We start from the raw sequence: 10,486 nt of genomic DNA on the forward strand, positions 1-10,486 counted from the left end.
CAGTTTGCCTTTTTTTTTGCACAATTTTAAACTTTTCTTAGGTTAAATTTAGTATTTGCTTGCATTCATTACTATTCACTTGTGTGTGCTTATACAAGTTTTATTAAAATATATTAGGATGTAAGTTATTCTTAAATTTCATATCTCCTGCATGGGACACTAGCCTACATTTAATTTTGGTTTTCATAAGATTTTACCAATAAATAGGCAAGAATAAACCTGGTGTCCCCCCCTAAACCTCCATGATTCCTGTTTATTCCGACATCAAAGCACTTGAATGCAACAAGCTCTTACAATTTTTCTCAGTCGCTTTGGTAAATTTCTCAGATCAGAATTGAAATTCTCAAAACTACCTGTTCAATCTTCACATCATTGTGTCACTTGTGCACATCAAAAAAGCAGTTTCCCATTTCTTTGAACAAGTTGCGAATGCTTTCGTACATCCATGCAAATGATTATGTACAATTCTCTGCTGTTTCCTACATTATCAGTTGCTTATGTCATGCTGATCAAAATGTATTATAATGGTCTCTGTTGAATAGTCTCACCCCCCACAACATTTAGCCATCAGTTCATAGCATAAGTCTTTACATGCAAAATGGTTGAACAAGTTGTCATAATATGTCAAGAATATTTCTATACATTTCCATTAGACTTTTTTTCTAAAGATATTTATTGTGATGTGGATGAGAATTTGTGGCCCAACTGACAGGAACGTCAGGAGGTGTAGAAAGACTGCACTGTAATTCCTACAGAACTGCATGTACAGGTTTCCCTAAGGAGATTGTCCTATGTTCACATTTCTACTTTTGTTTTGTTTTTTCTTTGTGCTGTCTTTTCCTTTTCTGTATCGCAATGACATGATCTGTCAACAAATTACAGTACAAACAGTAAAAGCGCAAATGTGAATCTTGTCCAGTCTCTTGCAATCAAACTTCCACATACACTAAGGTGTTACCTACAATTTACAATAATTGTCATCAAAACTTTCGCCATCAGAACATCCCTCCAGAGTGGACCGTCTTATCCATACACAATGACACAAGGACTTGTCATTCTGATGGCACTGATGTTCATTGACACAGGTATTTACTTTTGAGAGATGAAATAAGGATTTTGAGCAAGAGCCTGGCTTTTGCAGGTAATTATATATATATATATATATATATATATATATATATATATATATATATATATATATATATATATATATATATATATATATTTTTTTTTTTTTTATAATGAATATGTTTATTAAGCAAGGCTGTATTAAATTCATCAAAACTTTCTTTTAATCAAAGAATCCTAAAAAAAAAAAGATCATGGTTTCCACAAATTTTCAAGCAGCACAACTGTTTTCAACATTGATAATATATTTCTTGAGCACCAAATCCTCATATTAGAATGATTTCTGAAGGATTATGTGACACTGAAGACTGGAGTACACTCTAAAAAAAAGGTTTTATATGGCACCAAAAATGGTAATCATAGGGGAACCTTTTTAAGTGCTATATAGCACCAAATTTTGGTGCTTCAGTGGTTCTTCAGCGGTTCTTCACCGGTTCTTTGACTAAGGTGCTATATAGCACCGCTGCCATATACAGAACATGTTAAGATATGGTGCTATAAAGCACCAAAAGTGGTTCCTCTATGATTACGACGAAGATCCATTTTTGGTGCCATATAGAACCTTTTTTCTTAGAGTGTAATGATTGCCATTACATGAATAAATGACATTTTAAAATTTAATAAAAAAAATGTAAAAGTTATTTTAAATAGTAATAATATTTATCAACATTACTGTTCTTTGATCAAATAAATGTATTTTGGTTGATCATAAGTAACTAAAATTCTTATTGAGGGCACATTTTGAAAAGTGATGTACATATACTGTATATATAAACTAAGGATTTTGATAGATTTGAGAAACCCTTGTGTGTCATCATAATAGCACCATATATCATTCATTAGGGTGGTTTAGTGGACATCACTAGAAAGGTTGCTGTTTTGATCCCTTTAGGAATGAGACACGAGCCAAAACCAGTGTCCTTAAAGAGGGCACTTGACCTCAGGTTGCCCCAGGGGGTTGTCCTTGTAATCTTTGGATAAAACCTGCCAAAATGACTAAAAACAGTAAATGCCACATTGTGATCCACAAAATTCATTTAATTAAAAACATTTTGAATAATAAATACACTGTCCCAATTTTAGTAGACGAGGACTGAACAAAAGACAAGTGTAAATACATGTATATTGACTGTGTAAAAAGTAAGAGCAAATTGTGTTGTGAAATGTCTTGAAGAGAGTCAAAAGACAAGCTAAGGCCTGCAAACCCAGTGACTGAATTCACTTGGAACGTTTCCTCTTCATTTTACCATGTAAAAACATATCACCCACACGCAAGGCAATAAACTAGTTGTGAAATCCCAAGTGTCACACTTTCTCTCTTCAATGAACATTTGATGTTTGAATTCACTTATGTGCACAAAAAAAAAAAAAAGCTCAAAGGAAAGAGAAAAGTAAAATGTATCATCTCTAAATGCTGTACAGACAATCGACCTAGAGCTCTAAGCAATGTTCTTTTCAATCCAGTTCTTAAAGTTAGCTACCCGTGTGTAGACGGTGTACAGATCTGGATTACAGTCTTGCAGATCATATCCGAAGCTCACTAGCCCCAACAGTTCCCAAGAATGATGAGAATCAGTGTCAACTGCTCTACTGGGGGGAAAAGTCTCCAGCCCTAAAGTGAGTTGGGAGTCAGCAGAGGGTGAAAGGATGATCCCTCCAGTTTCAGAAGGGCAGATCATAGATGGATTGAGTGGATGTTGCCGTCCACATAGCATGTTGTCAGTCATACTGATCGGGACACCGTGTTTACCATATTGTTTTTCGCACTTCACCACATCAGCTACTTCTATCAGACCGCTCCGGACAGCCTCTGAGTCTGTGTGTGCCCTGTGTTGGCCAGTTACAGGCCAACCAGTGAGGATAGCCTGCTTTGCAGTGACCTCGCCACCCTGCAGACGCGGAAGACAAACGGGGGACACATACTCACTGATTCGAGCTTTGTCCACCAGCTTCAGAATGGCCAGGTCGGAGTCTAAGACATGTGGATCGTAGTTTGGATGGATCAAGATCTGAGCAATCTGTGTGGGAACAGACATGATGAAAGACTTGCACAGAAAGAGGCTGGTCGGTTTGAGAAGTAAATAATCCTACAGACTACCTGGCAAAGCCTAATCATAGATTATCGATAAGAATGTGCCTTGAGTTTTAATGCGTATATTTAGTCCGCAGTATCCTCTGTATGGCTTTGGGCTTTCCAAGAACTTTCAAGACAAAACATATGGAAATGCTGTCTGATTTATGGAAAGGTCTCTTTCTATTAATGTCAGGGGTTATTTATTTATTTATTTATGTAACCCACAAATAAACAGATCAACTAAATTGGGTATGTTTGAATTGCATAGGTAACATAGAGGAGTGGTTCTCAAACCTGTCCTGGAGTTCCACCGGTCCTGTCTCCCTGTATCTGACACACCCATTTCAGGTTTTGCAGTCTCTACTAATGAGCTCCTGAGTTGAATCAGGTGTGATAGATGCGGGAGACATACAAAATGTGCAAGGCAGGTGGTACTCCAGGACATGATTGAGAACCACTGATATAAACAGTTTGTAGTGTAGTCTGAAAGCTCTTACTTGTATGTGCTGAGGTCTCTTGTTTACTCTGAGGTCACTGAGGTAACGTTTTCCCATCACCACATTTAGATCATCTGCACGGAGCGCTTCAGTTCGTCCAGGCTCCGCCACACAATGAGCAGCCACCACAACCCAGCGCTGGTTCACCAGAGCCCCGCTGCAGACAAGCTGCCATCTCTGGTCCTTCTTAACCCATTCTTCCTCCTCCTCCTCCCCCTCCTCTTCCTCATCTATGGCAAATGTGTCCCCTCGCCTCTTGGTTCTTGCCATAAGAGGACTGGCATTGTACAGACGGGTATATATGGCTGCATGCCATGGCCAGTGAATCTCTGTTAAATTTTGGGGACTGGCAGGTGGCAATTTACCACATACTGGAAGAGAATGAGTTCCTGAGTGAGTTCTGGCACTAATTGCTAATTATATCAGATTATTTAGTGAGTGCCAGCTTTGGTATACTTACCAAAAATTAAAAAAAATATAAACATTTTATCATTTTAATTATTTAAATAATTATAATTAAAAAGTATATTATTGCACAATTAACGATTTGATCATATATCATTAATTGTGCAACAATACACTTTTTAATTATAATTAACAAACAAACAATACATATTATGAAATACATGTAATATTATTTTAAAATCTGTTCTGTCAGGGTTATTAGTACATAGAAAATATTTGTAAATAGGAAATCTGGTTCCAAAATATGCTGAAAATGTGTTAGTGCTTCCCCCACCTGGTGAACAGGAGAAATGACGACCACTCCACTTGCCAGTCTTTAGGCATGTGCGGCGTGCACTACCAGAAGGCTTGTAAAGCGCTGATATACACTCATATTCTATGCTGGAATACACATGATGGAAAGTTGGTGGCAAATCTCCGAAAACAGGAAAAACTTTCCCCAGCATACTTTCTGCGTCAGTCTCTCCCTGACTGGATGCAGAGTACAGCTTGTGGACTGGACTTTTCCTAACATTCAAAGGAATAAAATTAGAATCCAGAATTATATAAAACAACTTTACAAGTTTAATATCACAACACAATGAAAAATGTCTACCTGGAGGGAGGTTGGTATTTTAAAACCTTCTGTCGCACAAGTTTTGAAACTTTAGGTTCTCTACAGGCTGTAAAACAGTTTAAGTGTTCAAAGTGTGAGCAAAAAATATTTTATAATTGATATTTTGTAACTGAAGTAGAGACGGTACCTCTGACACAGAGGGGCTGACTGCCGCTCCAGGTCCGATTCTTCTGGCATGTTCTTCTTGAGTCTCCACTGAGAATGTACGTATTGTTGCAGAAATATTCCACATATTTTATTCTGCCATCAGAGCCTGAAACCTCTGCTGAGTATCCATTGTGGACTTGTGGTGGAGTGGGACATTCTTTTACGATCACTTCTGCAAATCAAATGGCAGTAGAGCAAGTCACTGAATTTTGCAATGATCCGGCGGCCTTTTCTACTAACAAAACATACTTTTAGAGCATTGTATGAATTTAAAATACATATATTTTTCAAACATTTTAAAATCCTGAAAGATCTCAATAAGACACTCTGACGTTCTATGATCTCAAGTTCAAAGAAGCCTGACTCCCAGGCATACAGGCACACCTGACTCTGATTCTAAGCATCTTTGTCTGTCTCAAAGGGGGTAATACCAAAAGCACTTGTCATAACTACATAAGAGTCAGCGTACCCTTTATGCATAGAGGAGCACTTCCACTCCAAGTGCCATTGGGAAGACATGCCCGCTGAGATGCTCCCTTGAGCTTGTACGGTTTATAGCAAAGGTACTCAACCGAGCTGAGGATGTTGGCGTCCTTGTACTGGAGGAAGAGATCTCCGTGTGCAGGCCTCTGGGGGGTTACACAGAGAGATGGTGCTTGACCTTGTGAAAAGCAATAAAATGTTATGATGCAATATGTAAGCATTAAAAATTTAACCATGGCATTTTTGCTGAGATGACTTTTAAAGTAATCTCTCTTTAAGTGTGGGTTCATGAAGCCAACTCAGCAAAAAAAAAATAAAAAGCCACGTTCTTTACAGTTAGAGAAAACATTTTCCATGCATTTAAAGGAAATGAGCTGTATTGTTCAGGATCTGATAACCAAATTATTATAAATGAATGAACCGCAAATAAAATACACTCTAAAGTGTACAGATAGCTATATATATTGTACCTGAGACTTCTTGGAATGTGGCAAAAAATCCATCATAGTTATTGTAGCCATCTGACACAAAAAGAATATGCAGAGAGTTTCCAGAGCTTCTGATTAGTGAAGGGCTTTCATCCCCGCAGTATCTGCCAATCAAAGGCGACTTCAGACTGTCCCCATCCCGCACCTCTACATAGTCATATTGACAACTATGGTCAGATTCCAGGCTAATCGTTGAGAACCTGGACACATGTGAACATTGAGAACCTGTATTGAGAAAACATACTGTTGGCCTATACACCAATCAGGCATAAAATGATGACCACCTTTCTAATATTGTGTTGGCCCCCCTTTTGCTGCCAAAACTGACCCATCGAGGCATGGACTACTAGACCACTAGACCCCTGAAGGTGTGCTGTGTTATCTGGCACCAAAGCATCACACTGCCTCCGACGGCTTGCCTTCTTCCCACAGTGCATCCTGGTGACGTGTTCCCCTGGTAAGCGAAGCACATGCACCTGCCATCCACGTGATGTAAAATAAAACATGATTCATCAAACCAAGCCACCTTCTTCTATTGCTCCGTGGTCCAATTCTGATGCTTACGTGCCTACGTTTGGTCCTTACGGCGGCGGCATGGGCACCCTGACTGGTCTGCGGCTATGCAGTCCCATAAGCAACAAACTGTGATGCACTGTGTATTCTGACACCTTTCTTTCAGAACCAGCATTAACTTCTTGAGCAATTTGAGCTACAGTAGCTCATCTGTTTGATTGGATCACACGGGCCAGCCTTTGCTCCCTACATGCATTTATGAGCCTTGGCCGCCCATGACCCTGTCGCCGGTTCACCACTGTTCCTTCCTTGGACCACTTTTGATAGATACTGACCACTGCAGACCGGGAACACCCCACAAGAGCTGCAGTTTTGGAGATGCTCTGACCCAGTCGTCTAGCCATCACATTTTGGCCCTTGTCAAACTCGCTCAAACCCTTGCGCTTGTCCATTTTTCCTGCTTCTAATATCAACTTTGAGGACAAAATTTTCACTTGCTGCCTAATATATCCCACCCACTAACAGGTGCTGTGATGAAGAGATAATCAGTGTTATTTACTTCACCTGTCAGTGGTCACAATGGTATGCCTGATCGGTGTATATTTGCATTATAAAAGCTTCTTCAAACTGATTAAATTGGGAAATGTTTAAACTACAATTTATTATTCATCAGCTTTGTAGCATTTATAGTAGTTACGTACCTGAGTTCAACCGTTGCTCCTCTGCCAACTTGTAGGGTCCATTCACATTTGGCGTTGATTGGATAACTCTCTAAAGTCACATGACCGTGTGGTCTCTGTATAACTTCTCCACATGCTAAAGTTGGCAGGTAGAGTGTGTATCTAAATTTATTGATTTATTTGTGACAATAAAAAGCAATAGTTAAACTTAATGTATTACAGTTTTTCTCAGTCGCTTTGGTACATTTCTCAGATCAGAATTGAAATTCTCAAAACTACCTGTTCAATCTTCACATCATTGTGTCACTTGTGCACATCAAAAAAGCAGTTTCTCATTTCTTTAAACAAGTTGCAAATGCTTGTGTACATCCATGCAAATGATTATGTACAATTCTCTGCTGTTTCCTACATTATCAGTTGCTTATGTCATGTTGATCAAAATGTATTATAATGGTCTCTGTTGAATAGTCTCACCCCCCACAACATTTAGCCATCAGTTCATAGCATAAGTCTTTACATGCAAAATGGTTGAACAAGTTGTCATAATATGTCAAGCATATGTCTATACATTTCCAGTAGACGTTCACATTTCTACTTTTGTTTTTTTTTGTTTTTTTTTCTTTGTGCTATGCAGTGCTGTCTTTTCCTTTCTGTATCACAATGACATGGTCTGTCAACAAATTACAGTACAAACAGTAAAAGCGTAAATGTGAATCTTGTCCAGTCTCTTGCAATCAAACTCCCACATACACTAAGGTGTAACCTACAATTTACAATAATTGTCATCAAAACTTTAGCCATATTTACATCAGAACATCCCTCCAGTGTACACGGTTATATTGACAACATGACTAAGCAATTTGACCGTCTTATCCGTACACAATGACACAAGGACTTCATTCTGATGGCACTGACATGTTCATTGACACAGATATTTACTTTTGAGAAATGAACTAAGGATTTTGAGCAAGAGACTGGCTTTTGCAGGTAATCCATGGTGTTTTGCTATTTGTACGAATTGTTTTGAGAAATGCACGTACTATTTTGCAGATGTCGAGGATGATTCGAGAAATGAACCAAAGCGACTGAGAAAAACTGTAAATGGATTCTGGAAAGAACCGAAAGACTCACTGAGACAGTCTCCACCAGACCACCCTTGACGACACGCTGTGCAGTACCTGCCTCTGATGTAGAAATTATCTTTGGCCTGCCAGGTGCCATTGTTGCAAATCTTGCAGTTGTCAAAAATGCTGCAACCTTAGTGGATGGATGGATGGATGGATGGATGGATGAGAAATCAGACAGACAGAAAGACAGATACACTCTAAAAAAAAGGTTCTATATGGCACTAAAATTGGTTCTTGGCTCGTAATCATAGGGGAACCTTTTTAAGTGCTGTATAGCACCAATTTTGGTGCTTCAGCGGTTCTTCAGCGGTTCTTTTGCTAAGGTGTTATATAGCACCACTACCATATACAGAGCATGTTAAGATATGGTGCTATTTAGCACCAAAAGTGGTTCCTCTATGATTACGACGAAGAACCACTTTTAGTGCCATATAGAACCTTTTTTTTGACAGACAGACAGACAGATAGATAGACAGATAGATAGATAGATAGATAGATAGATAGATAGATAGATAGATAGATAGATAGATAGATAGATAGATAGATAGATAGATAGATAGATAGATAGATAGATAGATAGATAGATAGATAGATAGATAGATAGATAGATAGATAGATAGATAGATAGATAGATAGATAGATAGATGTAGGCTAATATAAATCAAATAATTTAAATCAAATAATTTAAACTGCTCCAGTTGAAAAAATACACTTGAAGGTTATCTAAAGTTTGAGCTGTGTTTCGTCTTACCCTGGTGTAGGATGCAGGGGTCACACTCATCCAGAACATTTCGACAGCAGGGTACAGCGTAGCCCACTTTTGTTCCCTGAGATGGGCACTTACATGCAATCTGCTTGTACTCACAGCAGGTACGACACATGGCGTTCCACTGTGGGCCGGGACACTTATCCTCCTGCGACCTAAAAACTACATCAAGCAGACTAGAAGTCAGAAAGAGAATGTCTTGCATGCTTTTCTAGAATTCGTGTGACTGACTTTACGTGAATGGTGCCTTGTTCTTTAAATGAGGTATTCACCGTGATACATATGTCAGAGTCACCAATTCAGGCAGGGAAAAGTCACTGATCTTAACAATCAGTTAGCAAAAGCTGATGTGAAGGTAAATGTGGGGGAACATTGTACCAGACAAAAATGTAAATGTTTATGATGCCGTGTAGACAACCAAGCTATATTTAAGTCCTCAACCGTGTCTTGGCAGGTTCAAGTCATGCTTCTGTCATAGATCTGACTACCAGTCTTATGATTATAGTCTGTGATCTTTCATTACCTATCAAGGGTTTTGCTGTGACCACAATTGAGATGAGTAACTGTGATAATTGTGCAACAGTGCCAAAATTATAACCTATACTCTACTGATTCAGTTTTTGTGGGAGAAGATTCCTGTCTGTGTCTTGTTATCTTTGAGTTTACAGACAGGTTCCAATAGTCATTTCCTGGTGCATTTTCTCACGTCTGTTTTTCTCATTTGTGAGCAAATGTCCAGAGAGATTTATGCATGTTAACTTGAGCACATGTATACAGGTTTACCAAACACTAAATATAACTGACCTTGAATTAAACCTCTATATATTTGGAACAATGGCTAAAGAATATCTCAAATTTGCAAGCAACACAAAGACAACTTGTCATGAATATTTAAACAGATTCGCAATTTTCAGCAAGTTTCATGTAAAAAGTAAACTTGGACTTAAGGAACGCTTCTCTAAAGCTGATCTTTAAAGCACATTTTAACTGAAAGTAACCTGTAGAATAACAATAAGTGGTGTTAAAAGGACTAAACACGCCGTCATATACTTTCCAGTGGCTGTGGTATTTAAATTACACAGCACATTGCAATAACAGTGTTTGTGTCAGAGAAACACAGTCATTACTCTTTAAAGTAAATGTTACAGTCTTTGCAAAACTCTTACCATTTGGCCAAGATGCCCCAGTGCTTAGAAGCTGAAGAAGATAAAGAAGGATAGGGAGCGAAGCAGGGAGATATCCACACTTAGGGGACATCCATATCCCTGCGCTCACAGCCAGCTGGCCTGCGGGAAAGAGCATTCTTCTGCCAAGACTTCTGTTGTGTCAAATGAGCTCCTGCAACATGAGGCCAGTGATTAGAACCCCCTCAGTCTCTCTCTCTCTTTCCTCTTCCACTCTCTTTCTCTCTCTCTCTCTCTCTCTCTCTCTTTCTCTTCTCTTTCAGACAGTTTCTACTGCTTCTTTCTGCTATACTATTCTTTCAGTCTCTCCCTCAATTT

At 38.8% G+C, this 10,486-nt stretch overlaps 1 protein-coding gene across 1 annotated transcript; it reads right to left on the reverse strand.

Moving 5' to 3' along the window:
* Nucleotides 1-2,147: 2,147 nt before the first annotated feature.
* Nucleotides 2,148-10,486, reverse strand: pamr1a (peptidase domain containing associated with muscle regeneration 1a). Its single transcript, XM_079844351.1, has 11 exons — nt 10,151-10,486; nt 8,970-9,146; nt 8,223-8,348; nt 7,113-7,227; nt 5,881-6,098; nt 5,397-5,588; nt 4,908-5,099; nt 4,760-4,826; nt 4,439-4,671; nt 3,700-4,070; nt 2,148-3,146 (listed from the first exon to the last, which is right to left on the reverse strand). Exons 1-11 carry the CDS (start codon nt 10,284-10,286, stop codon nt 2,568-2,570), a joined length of 2,406 nt encoding a protein of 801 aa, XP_079700477.1. The 5' UTR covers nt 10,287-10,486; the 3' UTR covers nt 2,148-2,567.

The sequence above is a fragment of the Gobio gobio genome (assembly GCF_949357685.1).
Source record: "Gobio gobio genome assembly, chromosome: 2".
Classification (NCBI taxonomy): Eukaryota; Metazoa; Chordata; class Actinopteri; order Cypriniformes; family Gobionidae; genus Gobio; species Gobio gobio.